This window comes from Amia ocellicauda, chromosome 4 (genome assembly GCF_036373705.1).
Source record: "Amia ocellicauda isolate fAmiCal2 chromosome 4, fAmiCal2.hap1, whole genome shotgun sequence".
NCBI classification, from domain to species: Eukaryota; Metazoa; Chordata; class Actinopteri; order Amiiformes; family Amiidae; genus Amia; species Amia ocellicauda.
In genome coordinates, this window is record NC_089853.1 from 29,651,728 (window position 1) to 29,671,843 (window position 20,116).

The 20,116-nt window shown below is 38.3% G+C and overlaps 2 protein-coding genes across 2 annotated transcripts; both read left to right on the top strand.

Moving 5' to 3' along the window:
- ctsh (cathepsin H) lies at positions 1–6,607 on the top strand. The gene is made up of 12 exons (XM_066701813.1): positions 1–210; positions 625–656; positions 1,084–1,189; positions 1,285–1,355; positions 1,961–2,065; positions 2,747–2,833; positions 3,239–3,294; positions 3,729–3,810; positions 4,042–4,110; positions 4,253–4,359; positions 5,010–5,135; positions 5,834–6,607. Exons 1-12 carry the CDS (start codon positions 141–143, stop codon positions 5,907–5,909), a joined length of 987 nt encoding a protein of 328 aa, XP_066557910.1. The 5' UTR covers positions 1–140; the 3' UTR covers positions 5,910–6,607.
- Positions 6,608–7,125: 518 nt separating this feature from the next.
- Positions 7,126–20,116, top strand: LOC136748233 (recQ-like DNA helicase BLM). The gene is made up of 22 exons (XM_066701814.1): positions 7,126–7,209; positions 7,617–7,728; positions 8,882–9,669; positions 9,841–9,979; positions 10,227–10,327; positions 10,692–10,836; positions 11,147–11,922; positions 12,269–12,445; positions 12,846–12,964; positions 13,261–13,374; positions 13,834–13,932; positions 14,095–14,243; positions 14,807–14,913; positions 15,211–15,371; positions 15,804–15,999; positions 16,188–16,378; positions 16,818–16,962; positions 17,144–17,343; positions 17,806–18,001; positions 18,183–18,305; positions 18,636–18,858; positions 19,276–20,116. Exons 2-22 carry the CDS (start codon positions 7,631–7,633, stop codon positions 19,457–19,459), a joined length of 4,431 nt encoding a protein of 1,476 aa, XP_066557911.1. The 5' UTR covers positions 7,126–7,209; positions 7,617–7,630; the 3' UTR covers positions 19,460–20,116.

Below are 20,116 nucleotides of genomic sequence, written 5' to 3' on the forward strand. Positions count from 1 at the left end.
ATGACTGTATTAGATGGAAATGAAAGTATTTCAGCTGACTGATCTCACACAGGAAAGAGAATCATAAACCGTGCATCATGTGATATTTTCTGAAAAGGGTTCCTTGTACCAGACGTTTGTAGTTTTGTATCACAGACACTATGGAGGTTGTTTTGTTGCTCCTGGCAGGGCTGCACACCGCATACTGCTCCCCCCTGCTCTCTGTAGAAGGTAGGTCCTGAACTGTACTGTACTGTACTATACTATACTATACGTGTTGTTGTATCTTAGTTTAGGTTTAATGCACAGTTTAGGAAAGCTGATATATCAGACTCAATACAGTAGCACGTATAGTACAGTATTCAAAAAAGCAGAACTGTAGTTACATACAAAATATTTCATGTAATTATTATTTTTAAGATAGATTTACAGAAACATGAACCAGCGTAGCCGTGCTTACTGGAATAGACGAAAATAACACTATTTTTCAAATTAACAATCCAGGAATGATGTTCATAAATTCATAAGTAATTGTACCGTACGTCTTTTACTTCAAATGTAATCTATTTCTGCACAGAAATTCCTGTATTGTATAGGTCGAAGTGTTAAACTGGATAACAATCATTGCTCTTTCTTGCATTGCAGAAGAATATCTGTTCAAGTCATGGACGTCCCAGGTAAAAATATATCCACACAACCCAGGGACTTTCCACAGTGCAGAAACTTCCCAGCGGTCACGTCAAGTCACATTACACAAAATGAACGGAAATCAGAAAAGGAGGAACAAGAAAGTTATATTTTAAAGTATTCCTATACATCTGATTTTAATGAATCGTTATAGAAATCAAACAGCAGTTTAATTTTTTGGACAGTTAAAACTGATGTAGTCAAAGACAAAACCTGCAACAATTTCGACAGTAAAAAGTAACAATGTGATATCGCGAGCTTCCACGAATGCCATTCCATAAATATTTTGATTAATGCTGCTATAATATATAATACGTATGCGTGTATTAAATCACACAGGAATGCTTTGTGAATATGTCCCAATATTTATTTATGTATGTGTTTGTTTTTTTAATCTTCTCTACCCACCCATGGCAGTTCAACAAACAGTACGAGCCCGACGAGTACTACCGTCGCCTGCAGATATTCACTGAGAATAAGAGAAGGATTGACCGTCACAATGCAGGAAACCACTCCTTCACCAGTAAGACATGAATACTTGTATAATAATAATCATAATCATAATAATCATAATATGATCATGATTAATAATCTATTTTTTAATGTTTTTGTTTTCAGTGGGTCTCAATCAGTTCTCTGACATGACCTTTGCTGAATTTAAAAAATCCTTCCTTTTGAGAGAACCTCAGGTATTGTATTTTTCAAAGTATTTTAATGAATTCCCGTTTATGCATTCATCAATAACTGCAGTACTGCAATGTGGCGGCACAGTTCTATTTAACTAAATTAATTAACTTAAAGTAAAAACAATATTTTTAAATGGCATCTGTGTTTTATTGATATACAGCTCTGGAAAAAAAATCGGAAATCATTGTTAAGTGGTCTCTTAATTTTTTCCAGAGCTGTATATATATATATATATTTTTTTTTTTTGTTAAATAAAAATAATCTAATATAGAACTATCATTTATGATCAGCACCTCTTACAGTAAACACAGTAGTTAATTCAGAACATATTAGAAATGCAATAATGCTGTTTGTATTCACTATAGCACCTACATGCTGTAATTACTACGTTTATTCCTTCAGGTAAATGTAAAGTAGTATAATGTATGTGACTCCTTAATGCATGCTGTGTGAGTCAGGCATGAAATTATTATTTCTTTATTTATGGGCAGAGGCCCTTATCCAGGACGATTTACAGGTTACATGAGCTGGTTGTATGTGATTTTTAATGAATTGATTCAGTCTCTCAACATCCAAAACAATGTGTCTGCTGCCGGCTGTTTTTCAGAACTGCTCTGCCACTAAAGGGAGCCATGTCAGCAGCAGCGGCACTTACCCAGACTCTGTGGACTGGAGGACGAAAGGGAAGTTTGTCACACCTGTAAAGAACCAGGTACACAGTCCAGAACAGTCACAGAGACACACAGACAGACTATGACATCCTTAGACTACTCGGATTAAATTGACTGGGAACTGCAAGACTTTATCAGCTGCACAGAGAAACCAGAACGGGGGAAACAGACATCCCTCAGACACAGAGCCTGCTGGGGCACGGGAGGCCACTTCTCATGTACACTATGAAGATGTTCTCTGTTGTTGTCAATGTGACAATCATATGCTACACTATAGCAGAAACAGGTGTATTGATTGCTCAGTGAAGATAAAGCAGCAGTTCTGTTAATGTTTCATTGTAAGCAGGACAATGGAGGCAGAGGTCATACATTTGTAAATTTGTTCAGCTTCATAAAACTTTGGACACCTGAATTGGTGTAAGGTCCATATACAGTACAGTAAACTGTCAGTTTATTGCAGTTTCCAATGTAGTTACGTTAGAGCTGCAAACATACCGTTGATGCAGGATATAGTGCACACAGAACTTTTTCACAGACAACCGAGAAATTAGAATTAGTTAATCAGTTAATTAGAATGATTGAGTAAGGGAGAACTGGGTGAAAACAACATCCAGCTGACACTGCAGCCTCCAGGAATAAGCTGTGAGACAGAGAAGTCCAGCATTAGACTATGGTGCTTTATGCCTGTTATGTCTGCACACTGATCAGTCTCTGGGTTCCAGGGTGCCTGTGGCAGCTGCTGGACTTTTTCTACCACAGGCTGTCTGGAGTCTGTAATTGCCATTGCAACAGGGAAACTCCTCTTTCTGGTAAGACAGCTTCTCTTTTCTGTACCTGAGCTGTTATCAAATGCCACTGCCTGGCGGTTAACACAGATGATATCTCACTTCAGTTTAAATGTTGCAAATTTACACAGCCAACTCTTTGAGTTTATTGGTCTATTACAACAATTAAATGATACCCAACCCCTAGCAGATCTTTTCCTGAATGATCCTTTGTCTCGACATCATTTGAAGAAATGTATTTTAGTTTTTGTGTTTTTTGAAGAAATGAGACTAGAGGCAAGAAACTCTTAGTTGAGTGTTTATGTGGAATAAAGTTTCAATCTCCTTGGTCTGCTGTCAGACAGCTGTTTTAATGGCTGGGCCTGCCTTTGCTGTGCCAGGACTGTCTGTGTCCTCATCCTCCTGCTAATGTTTCTTTCTGTTTGCTAGTCAGAACAGCAGCTGGTGGACTGCGCTCAGGCGTTCGATAATCATGGCTGCTCAGGGTGAGTGACAGCCTGTCAAAAATAGGTTTAGTGACATGGCAGTTACACAGATATTTGGTTCTGGTCCCCAGTTCACAATCTTGTGTTGCAATCTGGGTCCTTCACTCTTTATTTAAAGACTTAATTCATTTTTTTCAGTATTTTAAAGTCTTATTTTTTACATCTGCTTACCTTAAATACAGTTGATAGCCTGATATATCAGCTTTTGACATGGACTTCGATGGAGTGATAGTCACAAGTGTACACATTCTCCATTGTAACTCAATTCACTGACTGAAATATGGTCAAATCAATGTTGGACACACTGCACCACATTGGTAATTAAGTACAGTGTAATGACCAATATGTATTAAACTCAATGAATCACCAAATAACACTGTTTCCAATGAAAACAATGTGTAAAATTGAAACTGTTTTTTATTTTTTTCAAACAGCGGACTGCCTAGTCATGCATTTGAGTACATCAAATATAACAAGGGACTCATGACAGAGGAAGGTTATCCATACACTGCAATGGTATGAAGTAATAATAATTATGATGATGATGATTTTAATTTTAGTTGTTGTAGCATTTAAGGGTAAAACATATATACTGAACAATAATCTAGCTTTGAGATTTATTATTGTTAGTTTTCAATAGTCAGTAATGTATTTGGGATAGGACTGAAGGAGATTTGTGTGTATCTCAAGAAAGTAGAGAAAGTTATCGCTGGCATTTGATAAAAGTGCATTCCATCCCTGTTGCAGGATGGCCCATGCAAGTTCAACCCAAAGGAAGCTGCAGCTTTTGTGAAAGAGGTCGTCAACATAACAAAAGTGAGTGTCGGCTACCAATGCTTTTTTTTAACACTAGAAGAGGGGACTGGGTTGAGACTGAAGACTCTGCCTTGAATATATCTTGTATGTGCATGCAATTCCTGGATTGAATTTCTAATCAATTTTTTGTTGTCATCCTCAGTATAATGAAATGGAGATGGTAGATGCGGTGGCCAGATTAAACCCTGTAAGCTTTGCATATGAGGTGACGTCTGATTTCATGCACTACCAGGATGGAGTTTACAGCAGGTGAGGTGCTAGGAGCAGGCCTGCGCAGTGTCTGAAAACTGCCCCAGCTCTGTGATGTTCTCAGTCTGGCTCAGTGCTGGGCAGCAGTCTGAACACACTCTCCCAGCTAGCTTCTCTTTTTATCTCCGTGTGAAGCTAGAGAGAAAAGATGTGAACCGGAAATAGACTTGAAATTTTCGACTGTAATGTTGCATGCTTTTGTAGAATTATTTTTTTATGTAATGCCTCCATACATAAAAAAGGATTAATGGCCTTATGTAAATGCATCTGAGAAACTATGGAAAGCTGTTCAAAGTGGATAAAAAGCAAGTAATACAATAAGTACAAAAATAGCAGTAGACGTGACAGTTAATATAAAGATAAAATATGACATTAATTTAAGTCTGACACCAAACTTCATAGATGGTTGCATTCCTGTGTCTGGGGCCTGTAGGGGAGTATAAACCTAAAATAATCCTAATTCAGTCTAATGGTGGTCCCACCTTCATTTCATCGCTCTGTCTAATTACTGTACAGCTGGTTATGAGTAGTTATTTTTAATATAATCTGTGACAACCTGGTAATATCAGTAAGATTTCACTTGCCCTCCCACTGCACAACCCAGTCACAGGTTGTCTGTTCTATTTCTATCCTGTCGCTTCCTCCTGCAGCACTGAGTGCCGCAACACTACAGAGACGGTGAACCATGCCGTGCTTGCTGTGGGATATGGACAAGAGAAAGGCATCCCTTACTGGATTGTGAAGAACTCCTGGGGACCATATTGGGGAATGCAGGGGTAAGGTTGAAAAGAATGCTCATATATACAGCTCTGGACAAATTAAGAGACCACTGCAAAATTATAAGTTTCTCTGTTTTTACTATTTATAGGTATGTGTTTGGGTAAAATGAACTACTGACAACATTATTTTTAATAATAAATAAATAAATAAATGCAGTGGTCTCTTAATTTTTTCCAGAGCTGTATTCCTGATCAACACAGTATTTTAAAATAAATAGTTACAGGGTATTTGGAGTTAAAAATATTTCCTCAGAAAATACCCAGCAGTTGATATATATACATCCTGCAAAGTATAATATAAGTCTGTGGTTTTAAAACAGTGTTTCCACATATTACAATTTTGAAAGACACTGAGATGTGTGAATCCTGTTAATGACGTTAATAACACCGAGACATTTTTGTTTTCCACTTCAACTGGGCTAAACAAATACTTGTATGTTCAAGAATTACACAATGCCTGCAGAATGTTCTGTTTTCAAAATATGCAATAACTATTTTTTCATTGAAACAGCATACCTGAATACTAATCAGTGACCTGCTGCTGTTTCACATGTATGGTGGCTATCGTGTTTGCATTAACCATAATTAAAAATCCCTGGTATTACCGACATTAAAAGTTTAATTTTGAGATCAATTAAATTAGTTAATAAAAGGTTTGTGTTTGGAAATTAATTTTTGTTTGTTTGTTTATTTAGATACTTCTTTATTGAGCGGGGGAAAAACATGTGTGGGCTAGCAGCCTGTTCCTCTTACCCTGTGCCTCTGGTGTGAAGTATGAAGACATGAAGAAGACTGAGACAAAAAGGGAAAATGAACACACAAACTGCACTCTAGTTCTGTTTCTTTAGAATTCACACTATACTGTTTACAGGTTCATTGCAGCCTTAATAATAATATTTGTTTTAAATCAAAGGGAAGTACCATTTCTTAGTAACTGTGAACACATTGTTATTTTTTAACAATAACTGCAAATTTAAGTAAAAGTAAAAGTATTTTCTGCACATATCTAAACTTGCATATTATTGAGTGCCTTGTTTTCTAATATTACATATTACTACGCAAATCTCATATGGATGACCAGCCTGCATTGTTGCTCTATGACCATTAACTCCTTAAAGCATGCTGTTAATACATTATGTACTATATATATATATATATATATATATATATATATATATATATATATATATATATACTGCTCAAAAAAATTAAGGGAACACTCCAAGTTCATAAATCAATGTTAAGTGTTCCCTTATTCTTTTTGAGCAGTATATATATATATATATATATATATATATATATATAAATTCAAACTACTGAAAATGTTGATGTATAAGAAGCACAAATACATGTGTACAATATAATGGAGATGTATTTTTAAATCAATGCAATGTACTCTAGGACTTGCTCATTGAGATTGTCTGTTGCTTTTGTGCTTTTATAAATAAAGTCTGATTTTATTGATTTAAGCTGGGTAGCGTATTTCTGTTTGTACCGAGCAGTTAAACGTAGGTTGCATGATTGGGTACAAAGGAAAACATTTGTATTTGAGCATTGGTGAAAGACAAAACTGAAAAGTTGGGAGAATTGTGTGGGATAATCGGCATGTATTTAATTTTTGGCAAACAGCAAAGGGAGGATGGAAGGTAAAGGTAAGAAGGAAGGAAGAAAATGCGACGTAGCTGATGCTGGTGTAGTCCAAATAAGTTTAACCCGTGATAGCTAACGAGTGTATAAAATATGATTTGTGTATCGTGACAATAATGCAAAGGTCTCTAAATTGAATCATATTCAGCCACTGATTTTTTTTTAACTATACCAAGGTAATTACTGACTTACGTGATGGATTAATATGTATATATTGTTCCAATGTATTTTATATAGATAAACGCCACTTTTCAATTGGTTTAGACGCACACTGAGCGCGACTCACGACCCGGAAGTACTGGCGCGTCTGTTGCCCAATGGGAGGCACCCGCGGAAACGCGCAAAATACAAAACTGTACAATCCGGCGGACAACATGAGCACCAGCTAACAGATGAGTTGTTAAAATAAACTCTGATGTTTAAGGTAAGATAGAGGTTTCTCTATCATCCAGTGGTTTTAATATGTTTTAAAATATTATCGTGTAGGGTTTCTGGCTTTCTTGTAAATACATCCTATCTGTCCATTCAGACTTGTTATGAATGTGAACGACTACACAATTTCGGTTATAATTACATGTATACCAGTTGATAATTTTGGTAAATGTATAAACTCGAAAACTAGTGACTGTGGAAACTTGTTATTGTGCCAAACTCACACAGAAGGCAGTGACAGTTCAACTTGTTTTCACTGTGATGTATATTTTGTACGTTTAACCGTACAATTTAACTTGATGTTGGCAGCTTGTAGTGAATTGAGTAAACGGCTGTTTTAAACAGTGGTTAACACGAGTTTGTACTGACGTTTTCTTTTTTCTCTCCCCCTGCTTTAAGCTTGTAAACACACAATGCCGGGTCTTCCACAAAATAACCTCCAGAAACAACTGGAGCTGCATAGCAGTAAAGCTGCACAGAACAGACTCTCGCTGTGTAAACCCAAACCAGGGTAAGAGCACTGGGCTTAGTCCGTACACCAGGATATAAACCTCTAAATATAAAGTGTGTGTGTGAGAGAGAGAGAGAGAGAGAGAAATGCAATATTTTACAATGGTATTGCAGTCAGATTTATATAGAAGGAACATTTCTCCCCCTCTTACCCTTGTGTGTAAATTGTTTAGACTAAATTTTTCATAGCTCAGGAAAACAATAATCAAGCAGTTGTTGATAGAAAGACATAGGTGTCTTAGTTGGCAGTATGGGTTGGGGCTTAATACAATTCCCTACCTTATGTATGATTGATAAAATACATTTATAAAATGCGCTCTTAATTATTTTGGGGACTGGTGACAATCAAAACTGCAGTCTAAAGTTTAACATGCCTGTCAAATGAGGTTATAAATCCCATGTACTTTTCTGCACAGACATAGCTCACTAATTTTTCAACAATGTTTTGCTCAAGTAACATCCAAACCTTAACACATTTCATCACAAGGAATTTTGTCATTATTGATGGCAACAAAATAAACTAAGTCATTGGCTGAACAACACTGTGGCAAGTACTGTTCATTTCATTTGTATTATATATCCCTGCTCCGCTCATTGTGCTTTAGACCATGGGTTAACTACACACTTTCTGTGCGGTGAATTGTGAAAATAATAATGGTCCACAAATGTTAAGGCACTGGGTGACTTTTTTTAGGTTTATATTTTATTTTAGGGTGCTTATCATACAATCTCCTGCGTCTCTTCAGAAAACTGCTTACAGAAAATAAAAAGTGTAGGTGTGGACAGGTTATACATAAAACATTCCAATTTTGTATGCATTTAATACAACTCAGGCAGTACAAAAAGAAAACCATTGTTCCCATTTAATGATTGTGCAAAACTCTAAACCTAGAAATTGTGCTGAACCCTAAAAATACACCATTATATTGATAAAAGTGAAAATACATGCATTTCATTAATCAGAAATGCATGATCCCAATTATTGCTTTGGAACCTGCAGGCATATTTCTTGGGTTTCTTGTTGATTTTGCACACCTCCCTATTATAGTCTGTTCAAAACCTATTTCATATTACAGCAGAGTCTCACTGATTGCACTGTGCATTTTTGTTGTTTGTTTTGAATGTAATAACTTTGCCTCTCTCATTTTATACAGGAGCTTTTCCTTTAAAAAGAAGACTGATATTGCGCTTCATTCCAAGGTAACAAACTCTACTCCCTTAGTGGACAGGAATGTCAATGTGTATCAGAACAGTACAGTTTCTAAACCTCTAACATCTTTAACCAAGCCTCAAAGACCGCAAGTGACAATCAACAACTTCTTTGAGTTGAGCTCCAAAGCTAAGCCACAGGCATTTACCCCAGCCATAAGCAGACCACCTATGACCAGTAACAAACCAGCCTTGTCTACTGTCACCGCTCCTCCTGTAACAACTGAATCGAATGCAGGTGTCAAAGAGATTGAAGAGGCTAAGAATGCAGTACTAAATCACTCTTTTAACAGCAGTGTTGACGCATGGGATGATTTTGAGGACTTTGACACACCTGTTAAAGACAAAAGTGTTTCACTGAATAGCCAGATTAAGCCAACTAGGAACTGTGCAAGCACCTCCATTTCAAAGAAGCTGAGCCTGAAGACCATTGCAGCATCGAAAGACATTCCCTTTAAACCACAGGACAGCAAGGTTAACAGCAGTCTTGCCAATAAAGGGGCTATTCTGGGAACGCAGAACTCTCCTGCAGCTCTGCAGGACTCGGACCGAGCTTTAGAAAGTGTCTCAGCTGCTCAGAAGGAAACTTGGAGAGGCCTGGCGGAGGAGGAGGAGGAGGAGGAAGAGGAAGATGATGAAGCTCCCATTAAATTCCGAAAGAAATGTAATTCTTCCCAGCATGCAGTTTTACTGAGTGACAGTGAAGACGATGGTTTATCCAGTGAAAAGAAAGGTGAGTTTGGATTACGCTACTGGATTTCCCTTTTTTAGAAGTGAATGACCTACTTATTCCCTGCCTAGGAAAAATGTATATAATCACAAAAATGAGTAGGCCCTAATGTGTAATGAACTCTGTTTTGAAAAACAAACCCAACATTTTTTATGTTTTTATTTTGGATTTTAGAAGTTCAAATTAAGCAGATAGATCCGCATGTTATAGACGTCGATGACGAATCTGTTCTTGAAGATGAAGACCTTGACTTCATCCCTCCTTCTCCTGAGAGGGAAACGTTCACTTCGCCTCTCTTTGTGAAGCTTTCCAGGTAAACTAAGATCTTGCTTTTGCTGTGGAATGTTTCTTCCAGTGATTAGTGACACAGCTGTGTTTTTTTTACCATGATTTACTTTTACATACAATCTTAATTTCTGAGCTCTCACGGATATGCATTTAATAAACCTGTTTTTTTTTCTGTTAACATAAAATGCTTAAACAAGTCAACTATACCAGAAAACTTGGTTTTGAAAGTCTGCTCTGTTGCTGAGCTACATGTAATTTCTTGATTTCAACAGTATTGAGAAGCGCGACTCCAGTACAAACCCACATTTGTCATCCATTTCCACCCTACTGAAAAACAAGGAAAGAGCCAAGTCGGATTCCTCCGAGATTAAATGTAAAAATAATTATTTCTTTTTTTCTTTTTGGGGCTCTTTTTTATCTTTCTGTTCTTCTGTCTGTCATCCATCACAAAGATAACTTGAGATAGTTGGGTTAAATAAGGGCACCTATTTTCAATCAAATCAATACACTTTTGTTAGAGGTGGTGTTAAGAACATATTTAATCTGTCATTTTTCTTTATATAAAATCAGCAAATACATCATCAAAATGTAATGTACAGCCTATGTGTTCCCATGTATAAATTAAGGCGAGGTTTCTTAAGGAAGTAGGCTTGTTTTCCATCTTGTTTGTTAAGTAGAACTGATTGTGTTTACTTACTATTAGTAAATCTTTCTGCAAAACATTACTTGCTTCCCAGCTTTCTATCCAGACAATGGGAGAGAATCTGAAGACCAGCTGTTTGCTGTCATGGAGGAGATCTGCCGATTGGTGGACTCCATCCCTGAGCATGAGCTGACCGCACTGTCCTGTGGATCGGACCTGCTTGTTCAGCGCGCTCGCAGGTATGCGTGTCTGCTGCAGGAGAGATGGCAGACATATGTTTCTTATTTACTATACACTTATTAAAACTACCCTACTTTCAGCCACCTTTCATTGATCTGCATATGGTGTAAATGATATTATAAAAAATGTATTATCTTTTGAATCAAGAATATGAAACCCTATTCAAAATCTAGACCTCTATGGAAGAGTTATCATGTTCCATTTCAGGCTGTACACATAACTTAATATAATTCCAGTCCATATGCAACACATATCAGCCTTTCTCTGGAGATTTAATTAAGCCCTACCTGTTTTGTTTTTTCCCACTAGGAAAAAGATGTTCTCTGAATTGGTTTGCACACCACTGACAAGAAAATGGACGGGCAATGGTACAGCCTCAGAATCTAAAACTGACAAACAACGGCATGCAAACAGTTTTGGGTGCCAGACCCCACTTCTACCCACTGACAGGGGTCTGCCCTCTGTGAAGACCTTCCAATTCAGGAAATCCTCCTCCCTTCCTTCTGTGGACTGTGACCGCAGTGTGTTTAATGACTCCGACGTGTCTATCTATAATGGCATTCAGAGTCCGTCAACCTCTTCAAGGCCAAGCTTGAGGTTTAATGGAGAGAGTAGCTGTCCCAGGGGGAAGCTGTATGCAACCAGTTACTATGAGGATTCCAAGTTGGTGACCTCTTATTCGGATTCGTCCTTTACCTGTGATGGCAATCAAACGGCCAATCTGGAACAGACTGAAAACTCTTCTTGGCTGAAGACCACCCTCAGCAGCATGCAGAGCAGTTGTGACGACACTCACAGCAGAATAGACTCCAACGTGTCTGATTCACGCGGCATTGACGGTACTGTTACCATGGACAATGACGACTTTTACTTGGATAACTTTGATATCGATGATTTTGACGAGGGAGATGTGGGCGATTATTACGACAGTGTCCTAAATGCTTCGGCTTCCAAGTCACGGTCAAACACAATTAGAGAAGGAGGACCCACTAAATCTCAGTGGGAGAAGAAGACTACTCTTCCACCTTCCTCCTTTCCTTCTGCAGCCAAACCCACTCCATCTGCAGCCAAACTCAGTTCACCAGGCAAGTGGTTTCTAATTTACCAAAAGTATAAAGTAAATTAACTAAGTCCAGTGCATTCCAACAGTAGCATGTAGCATGTAGTAGGATGTAGAAGCATATTTCAGTTGTGTATATATTGGCTATATATTGGAGTCCAGTAGACTGTACCACAAAAACCAACCCCAGAATGGATCGGTCTGCTTATTACTACTTGTTCAAATTCGAGTCAATGAAAGCCAATCTCTTACCAGAAAAGGGAACAATAAATAATACATTATTTTAATTTGACAGATTAAAATTAATTGAATTGTGTGTCAGGCTATTTCATTTCTCTCTCTCTCTCTCTCTCTCTCTTTTGCTCTCCAAGAGCCCACAGCCAGAAACCCAGCACATGATCGCTTCAGGGGGTACAGCTTCCCTCACTCGGGGGAAATGATGAAGATCTTCCATAAGAAGTTTGGTCTACACCAGTTCCGAACAAACCAGCTGGAGGCCATCAATGCTACACTGCTGGGTGAAGATACGTTTGTGCTGATGCCAACCGGTATGTACAGGATATCTTCAAGGGGTGTTTCGAAATTTGATGTATCATGCTCAACATGTTATTATATTTCTAGTTTAATGACTCTGAGGGTGATATGGTAGACTATGCTGTATATGCAACTTGATTTTTTTGTTTCTGAAGTCACTACAAGGAAAGAAAGGGACAGAAAATGTTCAAACATGTTCAACATATTAGTGAAGCATCAGAAGCTGAACAGAAGTGTGTTTGCATGTTCAATTTCAGGTGGTGAAAGTATACAGGCTTCAGCTCAGATCTGCTGCAGTCACTTGTGGATAATTCAGTATCACTTACATCAGCCCCCGTTACATTATGTCTTCTCACAGTAGTGTGATGTTATGATCTGCTTATCACTGAATCTGTTTGTCTCTGTGTTATTTAGGAGGCGGTAAGAGTCTTTGCTATCAGCTGACGGCCTGTGTCTCACCCGGGGTCACTATTGTAATTTCCCCTCTGCGCTCTCTGATCGTTGATCAGGTGCAGAAACTCACAACTTTGGATGTAAGTTCTGTATTTTGTGATCGTGCTTTAAAAAAAAGTAACTTCTGAAATAACACTGACAGTTGATCAGATAAGAGATTTCTTAATAATTCGGTTCAGTAATCTGTCTCGTTATAAAGTTTTTCACATGTTAGTGTTTGTTTGGTGTGTGAGATATTTCACATTCATTTGGTGATATTTTGTGCACATTCCACATTGTATTCCTGCAAATGATGCTTTCATTTCATTAGGAGTTATTCTGGGCTTTACAATGAACTTAAACAACATACCTCCTTTTTTCTTGTTTATTTCTTTAGATTCCTGCCACAAGTTTGACGGGGGACAAGAGTGATAGTGAGTGTGGTCGAATTTACATGCAGCTGTCAAAGAAGGACCCTATCATTAAACTGTTATATGCCACCCCTGAGAAGGTAGGCATACATTTTTGCTGCAGAAAATGTTGAATAAAACATTGCCAAGAGTAAGGATCGAGGAATGGAGTCAAAATGGTCCCTTTTGTAGACAAAATTTAATGAAAATCAATTTAAACTCGTGTCTTAATCTTGTTGGCTTCTATGTTCGTTAATCCATGTCATCCTTGTCATCAACAAGCATTTCACATTGCTGAACACTGAATCTCTTATTTGGGACTAATACAAATATATGGGGATGTTAAAAGTAATTCAGTTGATGGTTTTCCAAAGCAAATTATGTTTTAAAGCTGTTTGTCTATTTTATTGTGAAGCAAAAATGTTAGCTGGATCGTTATCTCATTAGTAGTGAAAGTGCAGTGTACCAGAGCAAGATGTCATGGAAGTGATGACGTAAAACAAGTCTTGTTCATTTCAGTGTTTCGATAAGTACGTTTTTTTTGTGTGTTCTTCATTTAGGTGTGTGCAAGTAATAGGATGATCAGTGCACTGCAGAACCTCTACGAGAGAGATCTTCTTTCTCGCATTATCATTGATGAGGCTCATTGTGTTAGTCAGGTAAATATATGATGCAGGATCACTGCATTATCTTGTGTAGTGGGGGAGGTTCTTGGTGTAAATTGTTTTTACAGTCTGGGGCATGTGTGCATGCTTCAGAGGCAATTCTATTAATTCTATTTCTATTAATATTAAGCCCAGTTTTTACTCTTATTCTACTAGTGGGGTCATGACTTCCGGCCAGACTTTAAGCGGCTGCACGAGCTGAGGCAGAAGTTTCCCCGTGTGCCCATCATGGCTCTGACCGCCACCGCCAACCCCCGCGTGCAGAAGGACATCCTCAACCAGCTGCAGATGCTCAGACCACAGGTGTAAGTGTGAACCGAAATAGCTGTGTAATGACACCCTCTTCGTCCCTGTCCATTGTTTTAGAAGATGAGCAGGAAAGATGGGCTGATGGGCTTCCTCTCATCTGTATGGCATTTTTAGCATCCTGCTTTTATTTTTCATGGACCAAACATTTATTTACTTATGTATTAATGAATGCAAATGTTCAGATTTTCGCTGCATTGAAAGCAGATAATTAGCTGAAGGCACCTTTTAACACAACTTTTTGCTACCTTTCCCTCAGTTTAACATTATATTCATTTGCAGATGCTTTTATCCAGGGCAACTTACAACTGTTACAATATCATTATTTTACATACAATTACCCATTTATACAGCTGGATTTTTACTGGAGCAATCTAGGTACAGTACTTTGCTCAAAGGAACAATAGTAGTGTCTCCCACCTGGAGACCCTCCACTCCTGAGTGCAGAGCCCTGACTGCTGCTGCTCTATAACATTTACCAACTGCCTTGATATATAAATGGGGGGGGAGGTATTTATTCACAATAATGAATAAATTATTAACGTTATCCTTTCTCTTCTAGCTTTACGATGAGTTTTAACAGACATAACCTAAAGTATACAGTATTGCCCAAAAAGCCCAAGAAGGTTGCTGAGGATTGCATTGACTGGATCAAGAAACACTATCCACGTATGTACAGGATATTGCACAGCTTTCGTTTGAATTGAGGCGTTCTGTCAATATATACTTGGCAAGAATTCAGTTTAAATGTGAGGACTATGAATTATTAGCATTTGCCTCTACTGTATACAAACATGGCTTTAATTGTAATTATTGAATAAGAGAAAAATACAAGAATTCATATTTCAAAAATGGGTTTATTTTATTTAATGTTAAATTAGATCACTAGCATGAATTTCACATTTTGTGCTTTGCATTTTTTGTATAATTTAGTTTTGCTCATGGTTTTCCTCTCTCTGTGTTCAGGTGACTCTGGAATTATCTACTGCTTGTCTCGAAATGACTGTGATTCCTTGGCAGACAATTTGCAAAGAGCTGGTATTGCAGCTTTAGCATATCATGCTGGCCTGAATGACAAAGACAGGGATTATGTACAGCATAAATGGATTAATCAGGATGGATGTCAGGTGATGAGAAATATTTCAGTTCTGTTTGTGTCTGCATGTGTGTGTTTTTGTTTTGTTACAAACGTATGGCACCTCCTTCAGTGGTAATTGTGGTAATCGATGCTGGCAAATTGTTGACCCAGTTGGATGGGGGGGTTCTGCTGCCAAACTGGACCAGTTTAACTCCCTCTCCCTAGTCCTTAAGAGTGTCAGTAGAAAGAGTTGCGCCTCAGCCCTCGTGGGACAGGCTTTCAATTTATTACTGCCACTTTTCAGGGCATGCATAAGTAAAAGAATACATCACTGGTGCATTTCTTAAACACCAAAATTGACATTTGGTGATGTATGCTTCTTAATACAGGCTGTCACTTTGTAATTTGAGAATAGCTCGGTTTGTGCTAGGTGCCCATCCCAAAGGAGTTGCGTAGTCACATTTCAGTGCTCTGTTTTTAGGTCATGTGCGCGACCATAGCGTTTGGCATGGGCATCGATAAGCCTGACGTGCGGTATGTGATCCACTCCAGCCTGCCCAAGTCTGTGGAGGGGTATTACCAGGAGTCGGGCAGAGCCGGCCGGGACGGAGAAATCTCCCATTGTGTGCTCTTCTACTCTTACACTGATGTCATTCGAATCAAACGGCTCATCACCAGTAAGTAACAGAAAGGTCTCCGTTTCCCTCTGTAGTCTCTTGCATTGTGGGGTGACGCCAAATAGCAAGGGCTTCGAAATTTGATGGTACGATGGGGACAGATTGAGGACAATTCTATTTAAACATGGCTATTAGTCATACCGGGTTTCATTTTTCTAACTCGATGGCCGATCTCTTTGTGTTCATAGTGGAAAAAGATGGCACCAGGGAGACAAAAAAGACCCACTTAAACAACCTCTACAGCATGGTGCATTTCTGCGAGAATGTGATGGAATGCCGCAGAATTCAATTGCTGTCCTACTTTGGGGAGAACAAATTCAATCCCAGTTTCTGCAAGGAGCACCCTGAAGTCATCTGTGATAACTGCAGCAGAACTAAAGTAGGATGAGTGTACTCGTACTTCCGCTACTAATATAATATCTTTGATATTATGATATGTAACATTAAGGCTTTTATTTTAGTCTTTAGTCGTTTTTGGTGCCACTGCCTGCAAATACTGTTTTCTGAATATTATATTCATTTAGAAGGGTCAGACAAACAAACTCCCTTCTTCTGAGGAGTGTGTGCATTTCCAAATGTTTCATGACTTTAAGCAGCTGTTAATAAATTGCAAACAGATGATACATAAATGATTCACTGGGGGAAAAGCATCAATATAGCTGCAGCTGCTTTCTTCTTATATTATGTGAAATTTGCTTACTATCTAATTTCATACACAGACTTTGGAATTTGTAAATTGTCAATATACACTATAGCATTATTTTTGTCAGGCAGGAATTTTATTCTGGATACTAATTCGGACTTCTTGACTCTTCCAGGAATACAAGGCAAGGGATGTATCAGAAGAACTGAAGACCATTGTTAGATTTGTGCAAGAAAATTGTGAAAAGGTTGGAGTGAGACAGTACAAGTCTGCACAATTAAACAGGCTGACTCTTAATATGCTAGTGGATATTTTCTTGGGTAAGTGCAGAAATGGTTCACGCCTTCTTAAATTCATAATGTGACAGGAATAGAGAATTTCTCTTCATTGTAGTGGTAGAAGGGCTGAACAAAGTTATACCTTAGCTTCATCTTCTACAGTACATTGTGGAGAGGGGAGTTTCAGTAAAGCTAAGTTCAGTGTTTCTTTATATATTTGTAGGTGTTAAAAATGCTCGGATCCAGACAGGTATGTTCGGTAAAGGAGCAGCCTTTTCTAGGCACAATGCTGAGAGACTCTTTAGAAAGCTGGTCCTGGAAAATATCCTGGAGGAAAACCTCTACATAACAGCCAATGCCCAAGCTGTGGCATACATTTCTGCAGGACCAAAAGCTGCAGCTGTTCTCAGCGGCTTCATGCAGGTAAGAAAAGGGCTGAATTATGCGAGACATTCCTCCTACTCCTATATGATCAAGGCGAAACAAACAAAAAAATCCCGTCAATTATTTGAATTCACTTTCAAAACCCTTGTTTAAAAAAATAAAATCACAAACTGTTTTAACAAGATGATTCTTAAAGTGAACTCATGCCTACGGCAGTCTATGATCATTATCTTGGTCCACCTCCACAGGGTACAATACTATATCAAGTTACACTGATATCAGTATTCCAGGTCTATGGTTTGTTCTTAATAACATTTGTTGTGATGCTTGATGAGCAGAAACATCAGAGGATAGCTGGAGGTGTGGTTATATTCCTGGCATGAATCGTGCTGTCTGAAGTCCACCAGGGCAGTGAAAATCCACAGTAGTTTCAGTTAATTGCTGTCACTGGATTAAGAACATGTTTTATCAAACCTTGCATCTCTGTGTTTTTCTTCACAGGTAGAGTTCTACGAGACAGAAAGTGCCTCCAGCATCAAGAGGCATAAGGCAGCAGTGACCAAGAATGTGTCAAAGAGGGAAGAGATGGTCCACAAATGCCTTCAGGAACTTAATGATCTTTGCAAGAAGCTGGGAAAGATCTTTGGCATACACTATTATAACATCTTTTCCACTGCCACTCTGAAGAAAATTGCAGGTAAACTGCAGTGAATTGTGCAGTTTAGACAATTTGGTCTAAAGATTATTAGTGATGAAATGCAACCTTTTCGATGCAGTCAAAAATATGTTTAAAAAGCCAGGGAATACATTGTTTCTCCCTTTGCATTAACTCGTAATTTCGTAATTTCTTTGTGAATAAAATCTTTTCTTTTTTACAGAGACATTATCAGCTGACCCTGAGGTTCTAGTTCAAATCGATGGAGTGACAGAGGACAAGCTGGAAAAGTACGGTGCAGAACTGATTGAGCTTCTGCAGAAATATTCTGAATGGCAGTTGCCGGGTAAGAATTCTCCGCCCCACCCCTTCCCATTTGCTTGCAAGAAGGTTTGAATTCTCAAAAATATGCTAACTGTTTAACAGCAGGTACTGAATCGTGATGCATTCCTGTTTTTTCCTGAATGTCTTGTAAGATGTGCTAGAAATTAATTGTATTAACATTTAAACTGTACAGTCCTTAAACGATGTAGTACATAAATCAATTATACTATTAAATGTTTAACCCCCCCCACACATTCTTTTATGCTTCACTTTGATTAGCACACACCATTTGCAGGTATTTCAATCCTACTCTTCTCTGTCTTTTAAAGTGTAATTGTTTTTGCCTATGCAGTGCAGGAGCAGTCTGAGACCCCTGGTGCTACTGACCGCTGGATCAACACAGCAGCAGGCAGAGGCTCTGTGCACAGTGACAATGAGGACGAGGACGATGATGGAGGCTCCAGCTATTTTAAGAATACAAATGGGAGGGGAGGAAAGCGAAAGAGAGCCCCCGCTTATAAGAAGTCAAAGAGGAGAAAAGGAGGCTACAGTAACCAGCAGTCTGCTACAAAAAGGTAAGTGAGTTAATTTCTCAAAGCGTGAGATTCATTTGTTCTTCTGTTGAATAGAAATAGAAATCCAGTCCTTCAGCAGTGTTTCATCATATGCAGGAATGCATGTGTGCATAAATGAAATGTATATCTATTGTGATAATAACGTTAAAGTTGTTTACTTATGTCTAGGTGTGTTTGTCTATTTATATGTACGTGTGTACTGTATTTTTAATAAGACACTAGTCTGTCTCTTAAACTGTATTCCAACCTTAGTTTTTACATTTATTTAAATTAATTATTCACTAAAAAAACATGTCCGAAAAGCAAGAGAAAAGGCATACCCTGGCAATCTTTATATTGACCACAAGTATTTGTTGTAATACTCCTGGAGTTGGTTCCAGTTAAGCGATTACTTTTATTTTGCTCTCGTTCTTGTAGCTACGGCAATGGCAATTCCTGGACGTCCTCTAAAGGAGGCTCCAGGGCCAGGAATCGGAATGCAGCCGGGAATTCTAAACCAGCCATGGTGGCACCAGCTGGCAAGAGACCAGGCTTCATGGCACCACCATTGCCACGAACCAACCAGCGCCCCTTTCTCAAGCCACACTTTTCACATGCATAGGTGGAATACAACCATTTTTACGTGATTTTCAAAACTCCTGTTTTTCTTTGGGAGGGGGGATGGAGAGGATCGACTCTATTAAGAAACCAATGAAAAGGGTAAATATGGGGCAAACCACTAGACAACTCACTACCTCTGGATAATACTGTCACAGCATGTTTTGAAAAGCAAGTGGTGTACATGTCCTTTACTGTTTATTCTGGGATGCATACTTCTGTAGAAAATCCAGTTTTAACTTCTAAAGTGTTTTTTAGGAAATATCAGGAATATCCAGAGCTTTCTGTTCAAATAAAGTATGAACGGTTTAGTCAACAAAAAGCCATTACGTGAACATGTCAGTGACAGGAATCTGCTTTAGAGTGTTCTGTTGTTTCATCTTTGTTGTGTTACCTTTGTGAGTTTACTCTGTTCAATGTGCTTCCCTTGCTGGGGATTGAAATGCATATAGATGAATGGTTCTCGTATGCCCAACAATGTCTGTCGATCCTACTTTTCAAATTTTTGTACTACTGTACAATGTTATGTTTTTCTTTTTATCGTCCTGCCATTCCTGAAGATTTAGACAAAGCACAAAGTTGAGTTGCCAGTTGGTGATAAGCTGTCACAGTTTTTACTTATTGTAAATGTATATAATAAAAATCTATTTTATAAAACCTA

Excerpts from the sequence above, each read along its gene's own strand:
- ctsh (XM_066701813.1), top strand. The coding sequence starts at position 141 with ATGGAGGTTGTTTTGTTGCTCCTGGCAGGGCTGCACACCGCATACTGC. Across the intron at positions 657-1,083 it reads TCAAGTCATGGACGTCCCAG|TTCAACAAACAGTACGAGCC; the intron begins GTAAAAATATAT and ends CACCCATGGCAG. Across the intron at positions 4,111-4,252 it reads AGGTCGTCAACATAACAAAA|TATAATGAAATGGAGATGGT; the intron begins GTGAGTGTCGGC and ends TGTCATCCTCAG.
- LOC136748233 (XM_066701814.1), top strand. The coding sequence starts at position 7,631 with ATGCCGGGTCTTCCACAAAATAACCTCCAGAAACAACTGGAGCTGCAT. Across the intron at positions 12,446-12,845 it reads GTTTGTGCTGATGCCAACCG|GAGGCGGTAAGAGTCTTTGC; the intron begins GTATGTACAGGA and ends TGTGTTATTTAG. Across the intron at positions 16,963-17,143 it reads GCTAGTGGATATTTTCTTGG|GTGTTAAAAATGCTCGGATC; the intron begins GTAAGTGCAGAA and ends ATATATTTGTAG.